Source organism: Berkeleyomyces rouxiae (genome assembly GCF_048999995.1).
Source record: "Berkeleyomyces rouxiae strain 22BRR77 chromosome Unknown BrBRR77_ptg000002l, whole genome shotgun sequence".
NCBI lineage: Eukaryota > Fungi > Ascomycota > Sordariomycetes > Microascales > Ceratocystidaceae > Berkeleyomyces > Berkeleyomyces rouxiae.
In genome coordinates, this window is record NW_027396492.1 from 1,617,935 (window position 1) to 1,643,267 (window position 25,333).

The 25,333-nt window shown below is 51.2% G+C and overlaps 7 protein-coding genes across 7 annotated transcripts; 4 read left to right on the forward strand and 3 right to left on the reverse strand.

The window, feature by feature from the left end:
• Positions 1-113: 113 nt before the first annotated feature.
• On the forward strand, positions 114-5,783 carry BROUX77_002001 (uncharacterized protein; the record flags this gene model as incomplete). The annotated part of the gene is made up of 2 exons (XM_073746494.1): positions 114-1,451; positions 1,527-5,783. 2 exons carry the CDS (start codon positions 114-116, stop codon positions 5,781-5,783), a joined length of 5,595 nt encoding a protein of 1,864 aa, XP_073607083.1.
• Positions 5,784-7,613: 1,830 nt separating this feature from the next.
• Positions 7,614-8,762, forward strand: BROUX77_002002 (uncharacterized protein; the record flags this gene model as incomplete). The annotated part of the gene is made up of 1 exon (XM_073746495.1): positions 7,614-8,762. The coding sequence occupies one exon, from the start codon at positions 7,614-7,616 to the stop codon at positions 8,760-8,762; it is 1,149 nt and encodes a 382-aa protein (XP_073607084.1).
• A 1,345-nt stretch (positions 8,763-10,107) lies between these two features.
• Positions 10,108-10,743, forward strand: BROUX77_002003 (uncharacterized protein; the record flags this gene model as incomplete). The annotated part of the gene is made up of 1 exon (XM_073746496.1): positions 10,108-10,743. One exon carries the CDS (start codon positions 10,108-10,110, stop codon positions 10,741-10,743), a length of 636 nt encoding a protein of 211 aa, XP_073607085.1.
• Positions 10,744-11,372: 629 nt separating this feature from the next.
• Positions 11,373-14,940, reverse strand: BROUX77_002004 (uncharacterized protein; the record flags this gene model as incomplete). The annotated part of the gene is made up of 2 exons (XM_073746497.1): positions 11,373-14,738; positions 14,815-14,940. 2 exons carry the CDS (start codon positions 14,938-14,940, stop codon positions 11,373-11,375), a joined length of 3,492 nt encoding a protein of 1,163 aa, XP_073607086.1.
• A 1,049-nt stretch (positions 14,941-15,989) lies between these two features.
• Positions 15,990-17,033, forward strand: BROUX77_002005 (uncharacterized protein; the record flags this gene model as incomplete). Its single annotated transcript, XM_073746498.1, has 1 exon — positions 15,990-17,033. The coding sequence occupies one exon, from the start codon at positions 15,990-15,992 to the stop codon at positions 17,031-17,033; it is 1,044 nt and encodes a 347-aa protein (XP_073607087.1).
• A 130-nt stretch (positions 17,034-17,163) lies between these two features.
• BROUX77_002006 (uncharacterized protein) lies at positions 17,164-19,351 on the reverse strand (the record flags this gene model as incomplete). Its single annotated transcript, XM_073746499.1, has 9 exons — positions 17,164-17,708; positions 17,772-18,024; positions 18,083-18,195; positions 18,248-18,366; positions 18,433-18,561; positions 18,623-18,727; positions 18,795-18,953; positions 19,014-19,118; positions 19,191-19,351. 9 exons carry the CDS (start codon positions 19,349-19,351, stop codon positions 17,164-17,166), a joined length of 1,689 nt encoding a protein of 562 aa, XP_073607088.1.
• Positions 19,352-21,751: 2,400 nt separating this feature from the next.
• On the reverse strand, positions 21,752-23,899 carry BROUX77_002007 (uncharacterized protein; the record flags this gene model as incomplete). Its single annotated transcript, XM_073746500.1, has 1 exon — positions 21,752-23,899. One exon carries the CDS (start codon positions 23,897-23,899, stop codon positions 21,752-21,754), a length of 2,148 nt encoding a protein of 715 aa, XP_073607089.1.
• Between the last annotated feature and the right edge of the window lie 1,434 nt (positions 23,900-25,333).

Consider the following 25,333-nt stretch of genomic DNA (forward strand, 5'->3'; position numbering starts at 1 on the left):
TCTGAACATCCAACCTTGTCGTCAAGATCCTGCTGATTAATCTCCTCAACTCTTCTCCGGCCCTCGAATGGCCGCTCCCCCCGCCCGATCCTCGTTCCTCGCCACTTGATGCCATGAGCTCCCTCAAGTTCGTAGTGTCCGCCCTGGATGCTATCGCCGGGTCAAAAGAGGCCCAGCGCAACAAGCCGCTGACCGAGGCAGTCAAGGCCGCCCTTGAAGCTATCAAAGCCAGTGATCCTCAATTCCCCGATGCCGAAGTCGTTTTTGCGCCACTACAGCTGGCCTCCAAGTCGCCGAACATCCAGGTTACCACTACTGCCCTCGACTGTATCGGCAAGCTCATTTCATACTCGTTCCTCTCTGTGCCCTCCTCTCCCAGCGCCCCATCAATTACTGTGGCTGATGCCGACGCCGACGCCGACTCCAGACCCGCCGATGCCAACTCCGAGAGCCCTGCAGCCGCCGCCGAGCAAGCAGCACCAGAAGCGTCTGCACTACCCCAGCCTTCAGTCCAACACAATGCTTCGCTGATTGAGCGGGCCATTGATACCATCTGTGACTGTTTCCAGGGCGACCAAACGCCCCCCGAGATCCAGCTGCAAATACTCAAGAGCCTGTTGGCTGCTGTCCTCAACGACAAGATTGTCGTGCACGGCGCTGGCCTGCTAAAGGCTGTCCGCCAAGTCTACAATGTGTTTTTGCTGTCTCGCAATACTGCTAACCAACAGGTGGCGCAGGGGACTTTGACGCAGATGGTTGGCACTGTGTTTGAGCGGGTTAAGACCAGACTTAACATGAAAGAAGCCCGTCTCAGTCTCGGCAACCTGCGCCAGACGGCCAGCCACGGCAATTTAGAAGACGCAGCTGATTTAGTAAACGCCTTGGCGGCAAATGACGGCGAAGAAGAAGAGGAGGAGAACGAAGAAACGAAGCTCACCCTCAAGGATCTTGAGCACCACAAGAGCTTTGACGACTCTCACGTTGGCGATGGCCCCACAATGGTATCACGGCTCAAACCAGAGCCCCGAAGAGAGCGTTCAGTGTCCGAGGTTGCGCTTAGCGATGTACCTGAAGACTACGAGGCCCTCGATGTTGAAGATGAAGTTTACATTCGTGATGCCTACCTTGTCTTCCGGTCTTTTTGCAAACTGTCGACCAAAGTGCTGGCGCCTGATCAGCTGTTTGACTTTAGGGGCCAGGCCATGCGCTCCAAGCTGATATCGCTACATCTAGTACATACTTTGCTAAACAACAACCTCTCCGTGTTCACTTCGCCATTATGCACTATTCGCAACTCGGTGGGAACCGAATCAACATCGTTTCTACAGGCGATCAAGTACTACCTCTGCCTGAGTATCACACGCAATGGTGCTAGCTCCGTGGACAAGGTGTTTGATGTTTGTGCCGAGATATTCTGGCTTATGATAAAGTTCATGCGAGAGCCATTCAAGGTAGGCCTTTTTTACCCTACAGATTATTACTCGTTTGAAGGTTATAGCTGACATGTTGAACTTGGGGGAAAACAGAAAGAGATCGAAGTGTTCCTTCATGAGATCTATCTTGCTGTTCTTAGTCGACGCACGGCGCCTGCGTCTCAGAAGCTCACCGTCGTCAACATTCTATGCCGCTTTTGTGCAGACCCTCGTGCTCTCGTCGAGTTTTACCTCAACTACGACTGCGGGCGTGATGTTGAGAACTTCTTCCAGAGCATCATCGAGGATCTCTCTCGTTTTGCCATCAGCCAAATAGTCATAACGCCGGCGCAAGAACAACTGTACGAGGAAAAGAATGGCAAAATATCACCACCAAGTGAATGGCAGCTTCGGACAATTCTACCGCCTCAGCTTTCTATGGCTCATATGGCTCCCAAAGAAGACGTGGAGACTGATGTGCCAAAGGAGTATGCTATTAAACGTGTATGCCTGGAAGCCCTGGTAGAGTCTCTTAGATCACTGGTTAATTGGTCTGAACCCTTACGGCAAGACCTGGAGCCTGCACCCGAGGGTGGTGATGTTGTTCGTCCTTCCCTCGAGGTTGACACTAGACCTTCCATTGATCCCAGCATTCACGAACGCAACTTCAACAGACTTGACACGCCAATAACCCCCTCAACACCCGTTCTTGAAGATGACCCTGATCAACTCGAGAAGGAAAAGGCTCGGAAAACAGCCATGACGAATGCCATCAAACTGTTCAACTTCAAGCCAAAAAGGGGCATCAAGGTGCTAGTCTCCGAAGGCTTTATCAATAGTGACTCTCCGCAAGAAATTGCCAGATTCCTACTGTCTGATGACCGACTCGATAAGGCCATGATTGGAGAGTTCCTGGGAGAGGGCGATCAAGCGAACATCGATATCATGCATGCGTTTGTCGATAGCATGGATTTCAACAAAAAGAGATTTGTTGATGCCCTTCGCTTGTTTCTACAGTCTTTTCGTCTTCCCGGCGAAGCACAGAAGATTGATCGTTTCATGTTGAAATTTGCTGAACGTTACGTCAATGGAAACCCCAATGCTTTCGCCAATGCAGATACTGCCTACGTTCTTGCTTACTCCGTCATTATGTTGAATACTGATCAGCACAGTAGCAAAATTGCAAAACGCATGAGTAAAGAAGAGTTTATCCGGAATAACCGCGGCATCAACGACAATGCCGATCTTCCTGACGAGTACCTAGTTGCCATATTCGAGGAGATTGCGAGCAATGAGATTGTGCTGAACAGTGAACGCGAGGCTGCTGCCGCTGCTGGTGCGGTTAATAACCAGCCTTCTGGTCTTGCTGCTGGTTTGGTACAGGGCCTTTCGAATGTTGGCCGTGATCTTGCGCGTGAGGCTCACCTTCAGCAATCTGAAGAGATTTCACATCGCTCTGAGCAGCTCTTCCGTAACCTCTTCAAAAACCAGCGCCGCAACGCAAAAGCCGGGAGCAAGTTTATCCCTGCCATCTCTTCAAAACATGTTGGTCCCATGTTTGAGGTCACTTGGATGTCACTATTCTCAGCCTTTTCTAGCCAGCTTCAAAAGGCACAGAACATTGAGGTTAATAAGCTGTGTCTGGAAGGAATGAAGATGGCTACTAAGATTGCATGCCTCTTTGATCTTTCCACTCCGCGTGAAGCCTTCATGTCTGCTATCAAGAACGCTACAAATCTCAACAATCCCCATGAAATCATGGCCAAGAATGTTAAGGCGCTCAAGGTGATCCTGGAGCTGGGTCAGACTGAGGGCAACTTTTTGAAGAGCTCCTGGAAGGACATTCTCATGTGCATCAGCCAGTTAGACAGACTTCAGTTGATCACTGAGGGCGTGGACGAAAATGCTGTGCCGGATGTATCCAAGGCTCGGTTCCTAGCTACTCCTCGTGATGGAAGTGACCCGCGGGCTTCTATATCCTCCACTCGCCGACCAACTATACCCTCAAGATCTGGACCTGTCAGCCAAGGTTTGTCTATGGAGATTACAGCCGAGAGTCGGTCTGATGAAGTGGTTAAGGGCGTCGATAGAATCTTTACCAATACTGCCAAGCTGTCTGGAGACGCCATTGTGCATTTTGCCCGTGCGTTGACCGAGGTTAGTTGGGATGAAATCAAAGTTTCAGGTTCCAACGACTTCCCCAGAACATACAGTCTACAGAAGATTGTCGAAATCAGTTACTACAACATGACGCGTGTGCGTATTGAATGGACGCACATTTGGGATGTTCTTGGTGAGCATTTCAACGTCGTTGGCTGCCACGCAAACACTGCGATTGTCTTCTCGGCCCTTGATTCTCTGCGCCAGCTGTCAATGCGGTTCATGGAAATTGAGGAGCTGGCAGGTTTCAAGTTCCAAAAGGATTTCCTGAAGCCATTTGAACACGTCCTCTCCAATACCCAGAATGTGGCTGTCAAGGAGCTTGTTCTCAGATGTCTGATTCAAATGATCCAGGCTCGTGGCGATAACATCAAGTCTGGTTGGAGAACCATGTTCGGAGTCTTTACTGTAGCTGCTCGTGAACCACATGAAAGCATAGTCAGTCTGGCTTTTGAGAACGTAACGCTGGTATACAAGACCAAGTTTGGCGTGGTTATCACCCAAGGTGCATTCACAGACTTGGTTGTGTGCTTGACAGAATTCTCCAAGAACATGCGTTTCCAGAAGCGTAGTCTCCAGGCCCTTGAAGCATTGAAATCCATTATTCCTCGTCTACAAAAGACTCCCGAATGCCCGTTATCGCGCAGCAAGAAGGGTCAACAGGGCTCAAGTGGTCCCGAAACTTCAGCCGAAGAGGGTTACTGGTTCCCTATCCTATTCGCCTTCCATGACGTGCTCATGACTGGTGAAGACCTGGAGGTGCGGTCTAATGCTCTGGAATACTTCTTCCAAGCGCTATCCAAATATGGCGACAACTTTAAGCCTGATTTCTGGGATATTCTCTGGCGTCAACAACTCGAGCCAATCTTCATGGTGCTCAGATCTCGACCTGAAATGACTAATGCTCTGAACCATGAGGAGATGTCTGTGTGGCTGTCTACTACCATGATCCAGGCCCTGCGCAATCTAATTGCCCTATTCACACACTTTTTCGACTCCCTAGAGTACATGCTCGACCGATTCCTCAAGCTTTTGGCGTTGTGTATTTGCCAAGAGCACGACACTATCTCCCGTATTGGTGGAAACTGTCTCCAGCAACTGATTCTCAAGAATGTGACCAAGTTTACCTTGGAACACTGGTCTTTGATTGTCAGTGCGTTCTGTGAACTGTTTGAGAGAACAACAGCTCGCGAGCTTTTTTCAGCAAACACTCTAAACTCTGCTACTACCTTGACGCCTCTTGCCAACGGCTATGACTTCTCGGGCCCTCTCGCGTCTTCTGATCCGTCATCTGCTGTTGATGAAAAGTCTCTCAAGATCAACGGCGGCGAGAATGGTAGCGCTAGTGACGATGAGAATACAGAAACTGGTGAAAGCGAGCTCGCATCTGCGGAAGTCAAAACACCCATTCTGGAAGACTACAAGCCGTCATCGAATCTGCAGCAGCCTCAGCCTGTCGTTACTGCCGCTCGTCGCCGCTTCTTCAACCGGATAATATCACGGTGCGTTGTACAGCTCCTCATGATTGAAACGGTCAATGAGCTATTTAGCAACGACGCTGTCTACGCACAGATTCCATCGACGGAGTTGCTGCGCCTAATGGGTCTTCTTAAGTCCTCGTTCCTTTTCGCGCGCAAGTTCAACAACGACCGTGATTTGCGCATGCGTCTGTGGCGCGAAGGGTTTATGCGCCAGCCGCCGAATCTGCTCAAGCAGGAGTCTGGCTCAGCGGCCACGTACATTTCGATCCTGTTCCGCATGTATGCTGACAACTCGCCCGAGCGTGCCAAAAACCGCAAGGACATTGAGGCGGCGCTGATGCCGCTATGCAAGGACATTATCAAGGGCTACATTCTGCTCGAGGAAGAAAGCCAGCACCGCAACATTGAGGCGTGGCGGCCCGTTGTCGTCGATGTGCTTGAGGGCTACGCCATGTTCCCCCGCGAGCCGTTTGCTGCGTTTGTCAAGGAGTTTTATCCGCTGACATTGGACCTGTTGTGTAAGAAGAACAGCTCGGATCTTCGCATGGCGCTGGTCCAGGTGTTGCGCCGCGTCGGCGATGTCAGCCTCGGCATCTCGGAGCTGGGCAAGCCGTTGGTTGATCGCCGCGGCAGCACGGCTACCGTGCGTACAGATGTGGACGAGAGCTCGTTTGATAACGAGGAAGGGGCCATGGACATGATGCACCGGCCTGACCCGACGATGTCATGAAGGCAGACAGTGCCGTTTTGAAAGCGGAGGGCGAGATGCAATTTTTTTTTTGTTTTTGGCGGGGGGTTTTTCCCCCCTGGATGTTATCGCAGTTTGTTTTGATGTTTGTTATTTGGGCTGTACTGTACACAAAAGCTTTTATAGAACAAGGAAATACCGTAAATGAATCTTGTGCAGTCTCCCAATGATGGTGATGGTCTTTGTTGACTTGTCTACTCGCGCGCGGAAATCTCGGCATACGACAGGACAAAAAAGACGAGAAGCAAAAGGACATACGACACCGGGGGTTCCCACGTGGTCACCCACCGTAGTACTGGTCCGGCGCTCTGTAGGTTAACTAAGGGAGAGCGGACGGGATCCCGTGCTTTCTACAGGCTATGGTCGTATGTGATGGACGGCCTAGCTATCACGGCTTATGATGATGGAGTTGCAGAGGCTTCACACTAAAAAGAAGCAAAAGAACATACAACACCGGGGGTTCCCACGTGGTCACCCACCGTAGTACTGGTCCGGCGCTCTGTAGGTTAACTAAGGGAGAGCGGACGGGATCCCGTGCTTTCTACAGGCTATGGTCGTATGTGAAGTTCTGACAAGATATCACACACTATGAAGGATGGAAGTATGTAGATGCCTCCGGAACATACCCTAGTCAAGTCGTAGGGGTTGTTTATTTGTCACGCAGACCATGTCAAATGTCACAAATGGCTGAAACGCAAGTCGCTGATCCAACCGTTCCGTTGTCTCTAATGGTGGAATATTTACGTTACAGGTGATATTCAAAGACGGAGTCGAAAACGTAAATATTATGCAGGGCATTGCGTCACGGTTATGGAGATCCAAGGCTCACAAGTTCTTTTACGTAGACGCTGAGCAATGCTTCACGGAAGCGCTGACGACGGCGCTGGCAGCTGGCCGTCAGCTCTTAACAGCTGGCAGCCAGCGACTACCAACCCACGAGCGGAGGGATTCTCAGCGACACGCAAGTTGGGGGGGGCTTAGCTGCAAGCATACGAATATTGAGAGTTGCTGGACCAGGGAAACAAACCAGGCTTTTGGGGCTTTTGGGGGGAGGGCGAGGGAAGACAGACCAGAGAAAAAATACATGAGAACAGGGCCAAGGCATAAGAGCATGATCGGGGCATAAATGCCATCCGGTTACAGAAGGCGGCGGACAGGAAACGGACTGTAAACCCATCTCGTCCTACAACCTTGGGTATGATATAACCACAGCCCAGCCTAGCTGGCCCGTATAAATGCTTGTGTTTCGTTTCCATCTTTACACTGGGGGCCGTTTCGTTTCAGCTGAGTGCTGCGGCTTACATGTGGCCGTGTCAATGCCGGGTTGTCCTGTTTCCAGTTAGGCTCTTAGCATGCATCCGCAGGAGGCTTTGGGCGGACTTGCACATACAAGTCTTTTTTTTCCTGCTGGCTGACTTGGCTTGGCCTGGCTTGGCTCTGGCAAACAAAGTCCGCGTCATCAGTCATGGAGACGGACATGTAAGTCTACATAGAGCCAGGCACCTACCACATTACTGCAGGGCTTGTACACGAGGGGGGCGGGGGTGGAATGGCAGCGAATAGAGCCCTTGGCAGAGCCCTTGGCAGGCTTACCCGCCGGTTTGGTCGGATGTTTGGGGCTGAGTTTGTCACAAAAAGCATACTGCTAGAACTATGTCATGTCACAGAGAGCGGAGGAGTAGAAGTAGAAAAGGGCTGCTGGTCCCCACGTTGCAGCATGTTGTTCTGGAGGCACTTGACATATGACAAGCCCCGACTGAAAATTTATTCTCCTTGGCTTGCTGGATACATTATTACTCCGACATCTTAACAATGCGTCCCTCATCCCTGCTTACACTACTTCTCTCGGCCGTGGCGCCGGCAGCCACATCAGCCGTCCGGCCGCGTCAAGCCAGCCCGACCACCATCACAACCGCCACATCAACCATCTCGTCGGCGGCAACCGGCTCTGCCAGCGTATGCAACAACGCCGCCAGTCTCTGCGACCTGCAGTACAACAAAATCACACACATGGGCGCGCACGACAGCTCGTTTCTGCGCGATGCATCCACCGGCAACTCTGCGTCCGGCACGCAATACTTCAACGCCACCATCGCACTCAATGCCGGCATCCGCTTGCTCCAGGTGCAGGTCCACGTCGAAAACGGCACGCTACGCATGTGCCACACCAGCTGCTCGCTGCTTGATGCCGGTCCGCTCGAGGACTGGCTCGTGGATGTCAAGGCGTGGATGGACAGCAATCCCACCGACGTGGTAACGCTGCTGATTGTCAACTCGGATGACGCCAGCGCGGCTGATTTCGGCTCGGTGTTTGAGGGCTCGGGCATCTCGACATATGGCTACACGCCTACAAGCACGTCGGCTACTACCAACTGGCCGACTCTGCAAAGCATGATCTCGGCCAACACGCGACTGGTCACGTTCATTGCAGCTATCGACTACAGCACCACGTACCCGTACCTGCTCAACGAGTGGACCTACATGTTCGAGACGGCTTACGAGGTGGTTTCTGGCTCCGGCTTCAACTGCAGCGTAGACCGGCCCTCGGGCATCAGCTCCGCATCCACCGCTATTGCCTCGGGCATGATTCCGCTAGTCAACCACTTCCTATACGAAACATACACCATTCTTGACACCACCATCTTCGGGCCTAACCCTGACATGGTTGACACAACCAACAGTCCCAACACCACGCTGACCGGCGCCCTGGGCCAGCATGCCACGACCTGCCGTACAGAATACGGCGAACAGCCGGCGTTCTTTCTTGTCGACTTCTGGAACAGAGGCCCCAGCATGGACACGGCTGATTCGCTCAACAACGTGACAAGCCCCGTCGGCCGGTCCGACACCGACCTGGTCAACAGGACGGGCTCTTCCAGCTCCGGCGCCAGGAGCTTACACCTTAGCAAATGGACCAGCCTTGGTGCCTTCGGTGCAGCGACCGCATTCCTTTTGATATGAGCAGAGTCCGTCATCGGACCGGGCTAAAAATTGATGAACGTTTATGATTTGCATTTGGGTGTATTTCTTTTGATATTTAGAGGCGTTTTGGGGCTCGTCGCATGTTGCATAGAACTGGTTTAAAAAACACAATTGGTTAGTACCTAGTTACACATAGTTACATACAAGGCATTATTCATGATCCAATACATTGGGAGATGGTCAACCAAGAGACCATGTGTTACGAGACTTAAGCCCCACTTTGACTTACACACCACTAGGGCTTAGAACGTACATAACCCTGGAAACATCGTCTCGCGATCCTCCCTGATTCTCGAATTTTGTCCTCGGATGCAGTTAGCTAGTTTAAGACAGCGTAGTTGGTTAAACCATGTTGAAAGGAAAAGTTTTTCTCTGCATCTTCAGATTATGCACCGTAACTCCCTGGACCACGCGTGCTCTTTACGCCCTGCCAGTACTGAAAACTCAAAGTAACCGCTCCTACAAGCCACCCAGGAAAATTTAGATTCCTACAAGCACACATACCCAGATACATGTGTCTGGGTGGCAGCATTCTGCAGACCGAGTCTCTATACTGGAAACCAAGCTCGGTACACCTGACGAACACGCTGCATTAACACTCCCAAGTGCCGATGAAAAATCAGGCTGGAGTGAAGAACCGGAGGTGCTGGTGCTTTAGCACCATGTTGCTGGGCCGGAAGTCAGTAGTTATCATGTAATACATGCATACACTCTGCCCTTCCACTATCCGCTGCAAGACACTGCCATTAACAGGGCTAGATTAGCAAGCTAGCTGTTCTGATAACTAAGTCCCTCGGAACAAGAGCCTTGTTTTCTCCTCTTGGCCCATCTGTGCACCCTCTCGCGCCCTCCCTCCCGAAGAAACTCAAGACACCCGTCAATCAGGCGCTCAAGGAATTCTGTTGGAAACCCCAACTAGGGGCTTAATGCCTGTTGTCAGTCCAGAGCAGCATCTTAGTTGACGCCGGAATGGGGGGGAAATGTAGCTTAGTCAATTACGTGAAAATAAAGCAAGTCAAGGAATGTGGAAAAGGAATGTGCATTGCTAATCATCAACGTGGGAAGAGTTCAAGAACACGATGTATCTTGTAGGCACGAAATAGTTATATAGAGGTTGCAGGACCCCTTGCTTTGGGAAAGTTGCACATCTCGTGCATTTGCGACACACACCTGTACTACAGAAGTGTATACACATCTACACGTGCCGAAAGTGGCTGGAGGTGCGGACGTCAGCCATAATTCCACTATCTTGTTGAACCCAGATTCTCTCTGCTCCTTATCCCCTTTACTTCCCCTCTGTTTCTACCTTCCAGACAAACTAACCATGTCCGGCAACACATTCACGACCACGCAACCTCCTCTCCTCCAGCGCACCTTCCAGACCCCCAACCCATGCCCACCTACCCCCTCCGCCTCCTCCATCGCCAGTGACCACAGCCGCCGCAGCAGTACCACATTTCTCCAGCGCTTCTGGTCCTCCCGCGCCTCCAATGACTTCTCATCCTCGGCCGAGACACTCGCAGTCCCTGCCCCCGCTGCCAAGTCTGGCTCGCCCGGCGCTTACGTGCCGAAACACGCTGCGGCTGACTGCACCACGCCATACAAGCGCCATATCTTCTCGCACACGACGCCGTACAAACAACAGTCCTCCCCGCACACCGCCATAGAAAGTGTCAACACAGACGCAGACGTCGATGCAAAACAGGCAGTCCTGCCGGATAGTGCGCCGCTGACTGCCGTGAGCTTTACGCTCGAGGAGCGCGCCATGGGCCGCGCTGCTCTGCACAAAGACATGCTCCAGAGGAGCATAGCCGGAGAGCTACATTCACAAAACGGCGAGACTCCGAGAGAAAGGACCTGGGGCCAGATTATTGCCGAGTATATCAAGCCGGGTGGTCACGAAGAGCGCGGCAAGAATAGCATCACGAGGGCTCGTGCGCAGCAAGATGGGAACATGTAAGGCGCGGAATGTGGGCTGGTGGTAGTGGACGGTGTCGTGTTTCGCGCATTCTCTCTTTTCAGTTTCTTCGCCCTAATACCGTCTTTGTCATCTTATTTGTTGGACAACGGCCCCCAAACCTGTTCGTACTGCCACATCCCAGCCATGAGCTGACGCTACACACTAAACTCGCGATGTCAGGACGACACACTTCCCCGATACCCATGGCACTTCACATCCATAAAACACACTCGGCCATACGCCTAGAGTAGAGATGACATTGTTGCAAGGCCACCGGCACATGTATAACTAGATGCACCAACTCTCTCTGGATATGACTTATTTCCTTTGTTAACCAGTCAGTTTTCTTCACTTTCACTATTACATCAAGATGCATTGAATTATATGTTCGGAGTCAACATCGCTTCCTATTTGCGTACCTTTCCTCATGTCAGTAGCACATCAGCATAAAAACAACACCACAGCATAGCGACTCAGCGTAGTAAGAAGAAAAGAAGAAAGGACTAAATATATAGTTATAGTTACTAGTGTTCGTTAATTCATAAATCGTTTGTTTTGCATCCTCGCCAGACCAAGAAAAAAAAAGAAAAAAGACAACGAGACCATTCTACCAACTTGTTGAGCACCCTCTACTTGGCTTTCCTCGCATGTCGTATCGGGCTGCAACGGAGCGGCCGCTTCCCGGCCACGTCATTTGCTTTGGCCCGCGAGCGAGTGAGGAGTGGTGATGAGGCCTTTTTCCGAGGAAGGGTGGAAGTGGCCGTGGGCGATGGAGACGAGGGAGGTGTTGTTTGCTTGCGTCTGGGTATAGCGACAATCACGTTGGTCTTGGTTGTAGTAACTGGGGCGTCAAGGGACATTTCCCGATCAGCCTCGAGTGTTTCTGTCACTGGAGGAGACGGTGCCTCTGCTTGAGGTTCTGTTGGCGCATCAAAGGTCACCTTATCTGGACGTGAAGCTATTTCTAGAGAGGTGAGATGAGCTTCTATCATGGGTTGGATAGACTCTTGTTTACATGGCCCGGCCACATCGAGAGAGACTCTAGCATCAGTCTCCGACTCAAGTTTCAATTGGTCTTCCACTCCCCATGAGTCAGAGTCATGGTCCTGCGAATAAGACTTCAAATGAGGAAGCTCAAAATCCTCGGCCTTTTCAATATTTGGTCTAACATACTTTGGATTATCCAAGGGAGTAGGTGCCAGAGGACGAAGCCCAATGGGAGATTCATCTCGCTTGGGCGGGAACAAGTTTAGAGACCAGCGGTTATTTGTTGAGACGCCAAGCCGATCATGGATGAAGAATGGGTCACGGTTCCATGAAAGTTCCTTGGCTCCGACGCCGTGACTTAAGCGCGCTGTCGGGGACATGTTGATCATGAACCTGCGGAAGCCATCTGATAGACCGTGGCGGTGAGTATTGGTGATTAACGGCATTTTGGATCCCGAACGTGGTGAGAGCAGCTGAACTTGGCCAACGGTAGACTTGATGAGGGCAGATGACTTGGAGCCCTCGGTCGAGAGGGAAACCAGGACTTGTTCTGTGGTTAGGCTGCTAGAAAGAGAGGACGAGGTCGTGGATACGGACAGTCCTTCGATAACACTGCCCTTTTTAGCCCTGGACTTTTTGGGTTTTGCTATTATCGATGGGCTTTTCGATATGTCAAATCCGTTCTTGTGAATATCTTTCTCCGTTTTGGGGTTCTTTGTATAATCGCATGGGGGCTTTGGTAGATTCCCGCGGTTTTTAATGCCGTGAACTTCAGATAACGGTGGCGGGCGAAAAAGAAGACAAGTTTCATTTCTAAGCCTAACAGTTGGTTCATTGGGTAATGGAATGCGGGTAGTACGGGATGAAGCTTCAGATGCAGACTTTTGATCGTGAGTTTGGACTTGTTGGGGGAAACCATGAGTACCGGATGAATATTTGCCAGTTGTGTCATTCGGAGGCCCCAAGCCACCCGATCCCGGACCTTCGGTTGGCGTATCTGAGGATGGGCCCGCGCTAGCCTGTTCATCTTTCAATATCTGAGAGTTTTTGCGTTTGACGTATTTGCGCCTCGGCTTGAGGGGCGGGAGATCGGAGACCACAGTGTCGCCATCAAGTATGGCCGTTGACGGGGATATGGCTTTCAAGGCCTGGGAGTAGTCACTGTGCGGGCAGTTAGAGTTTAAAATGTCAGCCTGTCCAGATTGCGTTGTAGAAACAGACACATTTCCTCTTTTTGGCCCCATAAACTTGCCAGAGGCACTTTGACTTGCACTAGACATCTTCATCTCCTTTGCAGCGGCTTTGGCTTCGGCTTTGGCAAGTTTCTCGGCAGCCCTGGCCTCTTCCTTGGCAATCTTCTCGGCCGCCTTGGCTTCTTCTTTAGCTGCCCGTTCAGCTGCTCTGGCTTCCTCTTTAGCGGCTTTCTGGGCAGCTTTAGCCTCGGCTTTGGCCTCTTTTTCAACGGCTTTTGCTTCGGCTTTTGCTTCTCGTTCTGCCGCCTTGGCCTCTGCCTTTGCTTCTAGAGCTGCTGCTTTGGCTGCATCGCGCTGTTTCCTTTTCCATTCGTCTTCTTCGCCAACAGGAACCCACATGAGAGGGATCCGGCTCTTCATGTCATCTACCCAGGCGTCACAATCCCAAGAAACCCAGTAATCAATGACATCGCCCCAAGTGCTTTCTGGGGGCTTTGTAAAGTTCACAAACACGACGATACCGCCTTTGTTATGAACAGCTTTGGCAAACTCACGAACCATCACCTTCAAGCCATGGACTCGCAGTGATGTTCCCATGATAAGCATCATATCAGGTAGTATGCTCAGATCACTGGTGATGATTGGAGAAATTAGGTGGGAGCTAGGATGCTCTTCTCCGTAAAGCACAATATCTGGTCGGAGTTTCCCAATTCCAAGCGGGCGTTTTCCACGTTCCATTCTGGCCTCGGTAGCCCCAGCACAGTGTGGACAATCTGGCTGCTCACCTCCAATAGTCTCGGCTTCAACAGGCCCCCATTCACAAACCTTTCCGCAAAGGAAGCAACGTAGATACTCTAGGGATCCATGGAGATACACACATTCCACACCTGTGAGCCTGTGTCGTGGCAGTGGGTTGGATTTTGGCTTGTCGAATTCTTCGCTTTCAGGCTGGGAGTCGGGAGGACAGTCGCTTGTCGTGGAAAGATCGGATGGAAAACGCGACAGTGTTGGAGTAGGTTGTGAAGCCGGGATTACGTTTTTCTTCTCGTCAGGGAATTCGGATTGGCCTTCGTTGTTGGATGTCTCAATAACCATACTTTCAGTCCGCTGAAGGGTTAATTTCCTGGTAAAACGGCTTCTGGAGCCTGGGCCATCGGAAAGTTCAGTACTGAGCCCAACTTTCTCCTCGATCATGTCGATGTTTTGAGTGTAACATCGGACCAACTTGCCGCGATCGCGAAGATGACTGATGAAATGATGCGAAGGTGTAGGTGTCGCTTCACGGACCTTTTGGCGCAGGGTTGTGGCAAATGTGTAGAAAACGGACGTCCGTAGCGGGTCGGACCAGATCTGCGCATCGAAGAGATCTTTGCCTTTCAAATTCGGGAGTGATCGCGGAAGCACCTGTGATGAAGAAATCTGGGAGGTCTCCTCTTCGTCGCAACCAGAGTGGGCGGTATCACCATCGGAGTCCCACATGCCTGGAGGGGGAGATGATAAAGGAGACGAAGCCAGCGCTTGGGCTCCGATGGAGAAGCGTGCCAAAAGACCAGCCTTTTTAAACCCAGATGTGAACGATACAGGTTGAAGGGCCTCTTCATCCCCGTCGACAGAGCTAGGGTTGGACGTGTTCTTTGACGCCGAGGTTGGCGATCCTGAATCTCCCTCGTCCTTTGCAGTTGGACCACAGTCACTTAGTCGTTGGCGCTTGCGAGATTGCGATTCCGAGGATTCCCCATTAACTGAATCCATCTTTGCTGCAGCATCTAGCTGTGCCTGAATGAGAGAGTAAAGGCCATTTTCGGAACGGAAGTCCTGCAAAAAAAATACAGGTTAGGGATGGACCGCACTTGGTTAAGGACAAAAATGGCATAAGCCGTGACAAACATACTGGAATTCCTGAGTTTGTACTGATACCTGCACCTGTAACAACAACAACCCGCCTCGACTTTAATAGCGTGTTGGCGATGTCTTGTAGGCCATTGTGATCTGATGGGGGGACTTCAGTTGTGGGCATGGTGAAACTGGAGATATCGTGACTCGCAAAAAGACAGAGTCAGGGTCTGGCTCCAAGACTTTGTAAATAAGTGCCTTAGACTCTCAGAGAGCAAGCGAGAAACTAGACGCCCGGATGGTGGCTATCAGCGCTTCGAGGCCAATCGAAAGTCGGGTTGGTGGGAGCGTTGAGAGAGTACTGAAGAGAAATGACAGCGCCAAAGTCAAACTCTGACAAAGCACACAACGTGCTGCATAAGAGCCGGACAGCCAATCTTGGGGATAGAGACGAAATAATCGCTGGTACGTGGTGTGTGGAAGAGTATCGCAAACGGCTCTAAAGGCACGATGTCGTGTTTGAGATTGTGGAAATGGAGAAGCCGCCTGCATAAATCAGCGTCCAAGGGCAGGTGGGATGGAATTGGCGGTGCGCGAATCGGGTTGCCGTAAGTTGGGCGTAAACGAAAAATAAGGATGGACGGAACAGCAAAAGGAGTGGACATGTAGTATTAAAGATCGAAGTAAATGAACCGGAAAAATGAAAGTGAAAAAGAAGAACAAAATAACACCGCCGCAAATACCCACAGGAGGAATCAACAAGATGGTTATGATCTCACACCTTCTAATTGAAGGTTGGTGGAAATGGAGCCTGGTGGTTCCTGTTCCTGGTGGGTAGACGACGCGTCGGTCGGGTAAACCTCGGCAAACCTCCAACTTTCTGGATTCGGGTAAAATCACCCAAAAAGGAGATAGTGGGGTGAACCGGGATTGAACCGGTGACCTTTAGATATTCCGGAGAACTGGAAACTGAGGTTTGTGACTTCAGTCTAACGCGCTCCCAACTGCGCCACCACCCCAGACTTTGTTGGAAAGTGACCACCGTATTTATATTTATATAGCATTGGCATGAACTGCGCCTTTTTCTGAGGTCGTTAGCCACCAACAACTGCCCAACTTCACTTCATGTCTAAGAGGTCCGATCCGTATGGCTACTTTGGACCTGGGTCAACGTCCAACATATTTATCAGCCAATCAAGAAAACATTGTTCCAACCTACTTTACACTCTGAGAATGAGGCCGCTCTGTCTTTTTTCTCTGCTCTTAACTCTATTTGTCAACCATTCCTTAGGCGCCACCCCTCCCCTCGTGATCAACACTTGGGGCGGTCCATTTACTTCAACAACCGATGCTGCCTTCCTAGCGCTCAAACGATCAGCTGCTGCTCTCGACGCTGCGGAATTCGGCGCCGCAGCCTGTGAGGCCAACCGATGTGACGGGACCGTGGGCTATGGAGGATCGCCAGATGAAAACTGCGAGACAACGCTGGATGCTCTGATCATGGACGGCACTACCATGAATGCCGGCGCGGTTGCTGGTCTGCGAAGAATAAAGAATGCAGTCGGAGTTGCTAGACGTGTGCTGGACAGCACGCAACATACATTGCTAGTCGGAGATCAAGCCACAGTTTTTGCTTTGGAGAATGGGTTCGAGGAAGAAGAACTGGCCACAGATGAGTCGAGACGCACGTGCGACGCCTGGAAGAATGAAAACTGCCAGCCAAACTTCCGTGTTGGCGCCAAGTCTGAATCATGTCTATCCCGTGATTACTATACGCCAAAAATCACATCTGATACAAGGACAGCTGTGAACTCCATTCACACATTCAAGCCCCGAGCCCATGACACTGTCTCTGTGATAACAATCTCCGAAGCTGGGGAAATAGCAGCTGCTACTTCTACCAACGGCGCTGCTCACAAAATCCCTGGTCGCGTAGGCGACGGACCCATCGTGGGTAGCGGGTCCTACGTCGACGGCGATATCGGCGGCTGTGGAGCGACGGGGGATGGTGACGTCATGATGCGGTTTCTGCCATGCTATCAAGCAGTTGAAAATCTGAGGCGTGGCATGACACCGACTATGGCAGCTGAGGATTCTGTACGGCGCATGATGCGGAAGTTTCCACAGATACATGCAGGGCTGGTGGTGGCAGACAAGAACGGTGCATTCGGGGCGGCGGCATCGAACTGGGTGTTTACATATGCGTGGAGAGCGGGGGACATGACTGAGACTGAAGTAGTTACAGTTCAACCGCTCAAGATTCACGACGAACTTTAGGATATAGTAGGTTGAAAGTAAAGAGTGACTTTTCAATTAGACAATAGTTTTAATTAAACAGTTAGAAAATCCGAATATTAGAGAACACAAGCGCCATTCCCGAAGAATTAGTAGTTTTGTTTTACGCCCTTCAAGCCCACTTTCCGAGGAAGCTCATCAAGATCATGCCCGACACAAGGCCAAGCATGCCCAGAGCCGTCTTGATGGGACTGGCGTTGGCCAGCTCACCGTGCATCCAGTCACCAGCCCACATCTCGACCAGGCCAACCCACACAAGGATACCGGCGGAAAAGGCATCCAGGGTACCAATGGCAATGATGGTTTCCTTGTCGTTACCGTTAAACTGGTCTAGGACACCGATACCAATGGCCATACCAAGAGGAGTGACCAGAGCGAAGGTGGAAGCCAGGAGCATCTTCTTCATCATGGAAACCTTGGGGGCTGTCTCGGTTTCGGAGTTGACCGATGAGTCGGAAATCTGAACGGGAGCCTTGTCATGGTTGTGGGCGCCGCTGTGGTGGTGGCCGAGGCCAGCCAGAGCCGAGGTCTTGGTGGTGCCTAGGGTGGCAATACGGCTGCCAAGAGCGATACCCTCGAACATCTGGTGGAAAATGATGACAATGAAGAGGGTCATGAAGGCACTGTCGCCAGTGACAACCAGAGTGAGACCAATAACTAATAGAATTGTTAGTATGCCAACTTATGAAGCCAGGCGGGGATTTCGTTTCGTTGACTTACGCAGAGAGTGGAAAACGATGCCGGCCTCCATGACCATGATATCAATCATCTCATTTTGGGTAGAAAGTTCCAGAGCGCTCTGGTTGGTCTCCTCCTTGTTCTTGGCTTGCTTCCAGTTGACGTAACGGTGGCCAATGTACTCAATGACAAAAGACATGAAGAGGCCAGCCATGGCAATGGCAGTGGCAGTCGACTCGTACTCCAGTCTTCCGAGGCACTCGTTTTCGAACATGAGCATAGCATGGGTAAGAAGCTATGAAGGACTAGTTAGTATGTGGAGATTCATTTGTAAATGGCGGGTCAGTCCTTACATGAACAAAGGCAGTAGAGATAACGACACCAGTACCGAACTGCTTGAGAATTACGAAGACGAAGCCAAGCTTATTAGGGAGGATCGAGGTCAGGAAGATGGGACCAAAGACACCTAGCAATTGGTCAGTATATGTGGCTCAAGATGATTTAGAGATGTGTCTTACCAATAGCACTAGTAGCCAGAATGACGAACAAGAGGCCAATACGAAGCTTGACATCGTAGTCTCTGTCAACACGCTCGCAAGACACGGCCAGAACGCTTCCGTCCTTAGGAACACAGTGCCTAGAGGATCAAATATGTTAGCACGATAGAGGGCCTTGTACAAAGGGTGGATAGAGCAAAACTCACTCAACACCAGCATGGAAGTGGCAGTCCATGTCAGCCTTGGAGACGGAGCTGGAAGTAGTCGAGGCGCTAGACGATTCAGTGTCCTCACGGGTGAGGCTGACATCGTTGCCGTTCTCGTCAACGCAGAAGCTATTAACTAGTTAGTACGTGATACGGTTTTGCGTTTCTTTTTTTCATAGAGGCAACTTACAGCTCAGAGCCATGAGAGTGGCAGCCATCGTATCCAGTTGGCAGGCTAGTGGTCTGAGTGACCGGAACACCGACAAGGTACTCGACAGTACCAGCCATGCAGTGACTAAGTTAAAGTGTTAGTAGGGCAACTTCTACAGACACGGGCAAACAACAGGGTGCTTGAGGCTTACAGTTGGCTGCCATGGGTATGACACTCGGAGACGGCAGTGACAGCGGTTTCGGTGGCAGTGGTGGTAGTAGGAGGGGCGGTGGTCACAGCAGCGGCGGCAGTAGTGAAGGTAGCTCCGACCAGGGCGATCTCCACTTCGTTATCGCCAGACATGCAGTAGCTGGAAACGAGGTTAGGGTCTGGGTGTTCCAAATGCACGCCAAAAGCAAACAAGTCTTACGTTGCGGTGCCATGCTGGTGGCAGCCCGAGTACGACGTGGGCAGGTCGTCAGATTCGGTTACATCGCCGACGACATAAACTTCAGTGTGGCCGGAGAAGCAGTACCTATTGGCGAGAGAGGGGAGGCAAGGTCAGCGCGAGACACGCAGGCGTCCGGACAGGTGGAGGCACACTCACTGCGTGGAGTCCTTGACGTAGCAGTCGGAGATGGCGCTGATGGAGGTGGTCGACTCCTCATGGTCGTGATCGTGGGAGTCGGCAGTCGGGGTGGGGGTCGCCTGGGCGGCCACGGAGGCGACACCAGCCGATAGCAGCAGGAGAAGATCCAGAGACTTCATGGCGGAAGAATTCGGCAACAGGGTGATGGAGAGGAAGAGGCTCGAACAACTTCAAGGTCGGCTGTGGTCGCACGCGAGGAAAATGGGATACCGGTGATACTTGTAGTAACACAAGAGTTGGATCTGCAGAAGCTCACGAGAAGGAAAAGACAGGATCAAGCTGGGCAGAGCAGGGCCGGGCACCCCACGCATTAAATAGTCGCGGTCTGCTTACGGCGTACGCGCCCCATCGCCCCGTAGCAAGTCCAGAAGCGGGTTAAGCTACGTGGGTGGCCATCTAGACACCGAGCGTCACAGTCGCAAGCGTGGTTCTGGAGCAGGCATAACGCCATGGGCAAGACAGGCAAGGCCAAGTCCTAACAGGGAACAGCGCCTGGCGGCTTTCGGGCAGCAGGTGGTGGCCACAGGCCCAGGCCGCCGCAGGATGGATATGACAAGTGCCATATGAGCCAATGTCGCGATCCGTCATCGATTTGGCTCCCACGCTCCCCTCCCACGCTCCCACGCTCCCACGCTGAATTTACGGTGCGTTTGGCTCTGCGTCCGCCTGCTGCCACGGGTCAGCCGCCCACGCTGGCCATCACAAGAACCCGGATAGCCTGCTGCTGCACCATTTTTGCAGCTGTTGCTTGGCTTTTTGACAGCCTCGAGAACCCTGATGGATTGCCCGTCGAAAGCCCGTTCCATACAGTGACCAATTTGTCTTGGCTTGTGGGTAGCAAGAGAATCCGCCGTCTTGGCCTGTGCTTGGCACAGATGCTTGGCGCAAGCAAGCCCGCCCAGGGTTTGGTTTGGATACTTGCACAAGGACAGTGGGTGGCATAGTAGTACATGTAGCATGTATTGGTGTAGATAGTTAACAACTGTACAACTGACTATTTAGCTACTTGGCTCGCGAAAGCTGTTCCCAGGGCTCGTGTGAGATGTCCGGCCTATTGCAGGCTGCTGATTTGCAACCCATTAAGCTTTTGCTACCCGCGCTTGAGCACCCGCCTGTGCTATGCAGCTGTGCAGATCGCCAGTCTGCAAAGTGCGTTTTGAGTCTCGAGTCCGGGTCTCACATCTTGGCCTTCCCCAGAGCGGCTCCAAACGCCGCCTCTCCACAAATTTGACGTCTAGAGACGTCGAAATAGACTAAAAGATTTTCAACGCCGTCATTCTCTTCCTCTTCGAGTAAAGGGTACTTTCTTCATCCGTCTGCAACATGTCATGTGGCAAGGGGGATCTTCCCTGTCAGCCATATGCATCCATTCCACATCCTGCCTTCTAGCGTCTGGCTGACTAGCTGACCATCCAACCCTTTTTTCCATCACAACCCTGGAGGCCCGTCCGTGCAGACGTGATGAGCCGGACAAATGGGAGCATGAGAACCTCTTTGAATTTCCAGTATGTAAGAAATAAACTATTATTGTCGCTGTCGTGGTTTTAATGCGCGATGTTTGTTCCAAGACTACTGCCAATATAACTCTGTTGAGGGTGCTTCAAGTCGTATGTATTCATGTATCAGTCAAATAGTTAGTTGGATAGCTAACTATAATCTTCAGAACTACGTGCAATGAGTTAGGGTCTCCATGATGTGGCAAATGTGGCTAAAATCCCCGAATCAGGCCTAGGTAGAAGCGCAAGTCTGTAAAAATCACGTAGATTTCAATGTTCCCAGCCATCAGTCTTGCGTCTTTGCCATTGCTAAAACAATAGTCAACTCTGATCAACAGAGCTTTCCTGTTGCTGACCTTTAGCGAATGACAACCAGTACAAACTTGCAGTCTGCGGAACCAAACATCTGGGCCTGTGTTGGCCGGAAAAAAAGAGAAAAAGAAAAAAAGACCTGTCAGCTGGATACACCCGCAAGCCATCGATAGGCTCCACTCTACCAGCTGTCCCGACTCCCGAGATTTACGCATCCACGTCCTGTCAAACTATCGCTGTTAGGATCATTACGAAGAGGCCAAGTTACCCAGTTAGCGTACAGCACAGTGGCCATGAGAGCCCAGCGTACATAATGGAAGATAGAAGCCCTACTAAGTAAGCAAGTCTAAATGAACGTTCGTCTTTTTGGCGCAGTGGTAGTTTACACGTTTTGACACGTCCGTCCAGATACAAATCTGAGCTTGAGGCCCAATTGTCTTTCGCACATGCTTGTCTGTGTCAGTTAGTTAGTTATTAAATGCGTCTTTTGTGGGTTGTGACTACGTTCTTGGAATTAAATAAAAAATGGCCATTGAGACGCGGAAATACTTGTTGCAAAAATAAGGCTTGATATTAGACCCACAATCCAATCTCTATTCTAAATGCTTCTGGAAGCCTTTCAAACACAAAAGAAATAACTACCATCAACACCAACTTGGCAGGGAACAGAACAGAGTCTTTTCTATTTGTTATAAACTACACTCAGCCCCTTTACAGGGCAAGAACAGCGACCAACAGGCCAGCCAGGGAAATGCCAAACTGCTTGGCACCACTGGTAGGAAGATCGATGGAGCCAACTCCGGAGCCCGAGGGGTAGGCAGCGCCAGTACCAGAGGGATGAATGGCGCCAGTACCGGAAGCGTGGTAAACACCGGTGCCAGAAGCAGCGGCGCTGTGCTTGCCAGAGTTGGGGTCGCGAGCAACAAGACCAGAGTTGCCGGTAGGAGCAGCAACACCAGAGGGAAGGATAGAAGTGGTGAAGGTAGGAATGGGCACAGGGGGGAGCTCATTAGCAACATCAGTGCCAGAAGCATCACCGGTCTGGTCCTTGGTAGCGCAGACCCAATCATCAGCCAGGATTATGCAAGTCTGGTGTCGAAAGATGTCGCCAGTCAGCGCGTCTAACTCTTCCAGGGGCATGTTCATGTGGGCGTTGACGAATTCAGTAGGAATAGGTACATGGACGTTTGTCAAGTCGGAGTTGGCTTGCTTGAGTTCCGAGAGACTGTTGTACAGATCCTCAGCATCCATAACTTCGTCCGTGCAGTAAAAGGCACCGTTCTTCAAGATGCAGGCCTGATGGAGCTTGTAAGGGGAGTCGGGCTGAACCTGTAAGTATCTGATGGTGTCTTTAATCTCGGAATCAGGAATAGAAGCAGCAACGGTTTCGATAGCACCCCCCTGGGTAACATGGGTAGAAGCAATGGGGGACTCGTCGGAATCCTCAACGTCCAGATTGTTGATCGTAGAGGCCAAGTTCTCCATTATGACTTCGAACATTTGCATTTCCATTTCCTCGTCGTCATCAATGTCCTGGTCCTCAAGTTGCATCAACTGCTCCCAAGAGAAGGTTTGGCAGGCCCAATCGTTTTCGGAGAGAAGCACACACTGATCGTAGTCGGAGAAGAATGATTCACAGCCGGTGATGAAGTGGACATTACCCTCAGATGCAGCGCCCTGGTTCAGAGCACATTCCTGAAGCCCCTCCAGCTCGTCGGTATCAATGCAGTGGAATTGGCCGTCGCTGAAAAAGCAAGAGTTGTGCATGCGGACCGTGGGATCAGCAGTGTTGAATTCGAACTCGAGGTCGGAAGTAGGCTCAGTAGGGAGGGGGGCACTGATACTGGTGCTGGTGGGGTCGTGCTTGTCAATAACGCAAGTGTTGAGCGATTCATCGTTTGATTCTCTGTCAGCGTCAGGCATGTCACAATCATTCTGGCTTTGAGACCCAGGCACGGCGACGTCGTCTTGGTCTTGAGACTCAGGCATGGCCACATCAGTCGGGACAGGGTCTTCCGTCATATCATCGGCAGAGCGGCCGGTGTAACCAAACATGGCATCGAGCAAACGAACGTCAGGCAGGCTGTTGATAAGCTCTCGGAGCTTTTTTTCCTCATCGTCGACTTTGTGTCTGTTATTGAACCATTCCACGAACTCTTTGATGGGCATCTGGCGGCATTCATAACGACTGCCCAGAACTGTGCAGTCACCGTAGACCCTAAGTTCTGGAACTCGCTCATCGAAGTAAGCAATTCCGCCATTGCCAGAATTGTGACCGTCGGGAGAGCCATGACGACCGAAGCTATAACGGCCATAACGATGGTAAAAGTTCCAGTCATCATCAGAATCAGAATCTTCATGAGTGGGGTGATAACTTTCATCATCAGAGTCACCATGATCAGCCGATTCGTCATTGTTATGAGCGGGACGATAGTGTTCACCATCAGAGTCGGGAGCATCGCCAGTAGGGCCAGCAGGAGAAGCGTTAATGCTAGTCTTGGCAGGCTCATCCGAAGAAGCCTCAGCTATGGCAGCTCTAACCTCGGCCTCAAACTCCACAGCCTCCTGGAGGACCTGTGCCTCATTCTCGGCCGAATCATCACAGTAGTAGTGGCCAGTCTTGAAGACACACTGGTAGTGGACCATGACATCTGGGTCATTGCTGTTGAACTCTTGGTATTGAGGAGTACCAGTCGAAGTGGTGGCAGCGCTACTGGTGGTGGTGGTGGTGGTAGCAGGAGTGCCTGTGCCAGTAAAAATGTAGCCGGGGGAGGTGCCAACTGCGCTGGTCGGACTGTCACCAGTGGCGGTGGTCACGCCAACGGCACCGATGACAGAAGCGATAGTAGCAACCTTCATGTTGAATGTAGTCAAATGATGGTGTATATGTAGAGAGGGAAACCTAGAGTGAAGTGAAGGCAAAAGGAACAAAGTGAAGAATAAGCGAAAGACTAAAGAGATGAATGAGTGAAGACCGAAGAATCAGTGAGCTTGGTGAAGGCAGAAACAAGATAGAACCGCAATGATACTCGGGGGGTGGGCTCTTAAATAGAGACTCCTCGGCCAGTGTGTCTCTTCGTCTTTTGACGCCTCGACCACGCCAACGGTCGAGATTGCATGGCACTGCCATCCGACTAGATCAAGATGCGCACTAAAGCCGAATAATTATTGATAGCCTCCCCACAAGAAAGCTGTGTAGACATCCGCAGAAAGTCGGAAGTTCCGTTGAGTTTTCTTGAGACATGGCTGACCAGGCCTAAGCTTTGGAGCATGGTGCAATATCGTGCCATGGCCGGAAATGCCCAGCACAAAGGCCGCGCATATCTTGTATCCAGTGACTGGCTTCGAAGGACTGGGACGAAATAAAGGTGTGTATCCATTTTTACATGTGCCCATGTCACACTATTCATCGTGGATATAAGCGCGGTGTTTGGATGCCAGCTTTACCTAGTTACCGTAAATCTCGCTTTAGATACAAATCGCGCTTGGGAGGTGCACGGCCTGCAGGGCGCTTCAAGCGACTACTGTTGTATGCCGAGATTCTTTCGGGGGTAGACAGGTTAATACAGACAATCAAATCAAAGCTTTAAGCAGCCAAAATTCCTTCGATTAGACCACGCCAAGCGCGTGCTTCCTTATGCTGCGTTTCTTAGGTGTTGTTCCAGTCTCCATCTTGCGCGCCGTTCGGACGACAATCGGCAAAGTGAGAGACAGTCTACATGAGGGTAGGTATACCTGAGGACCTAAGCGCATAGCCCTTCATATGGGGAGATCCGCCATTGATGTGCCGCCAGTTCTTGATCCTAGGCGACTCCCACTCTCTGCAGAGCCGCATATCCAAGACTCGGCCTGCGTTTTGCCACTCGCTTCAAATGTATATCAGAACTCTGATCTGGCTGCAGGAATATAAACTGTCAAGACAGACTGATGTTTGTCCCTGTGTATCTGCAAGCATGTACATACATACAAATGTATGTATATCGAGGGACAAGTACATATTGTGGCAACTATACAACCATCTACATATGTCTATGGCCTGTCAAGGACTTGCCCTAGCTCTAAGCTCCAAAAAGAACCGACTTCTATTTTCCCATTCTTCTCGATTATTCTCGACCTTCCTTCACATCGCCTTGCGGCCTTTGCTACTCGACGCATTGTTCACTTACAGCAGGCAAAGCAGTGCTCTGATTGGCCGCTTTTTCTAGACGGTCCAGCTAACTAGAGCCCAGATACCAGCATTCAAACATTCGGTTTTGTTTTTCAACACAAAAAAGCACAGCCGCACTTTGCCCT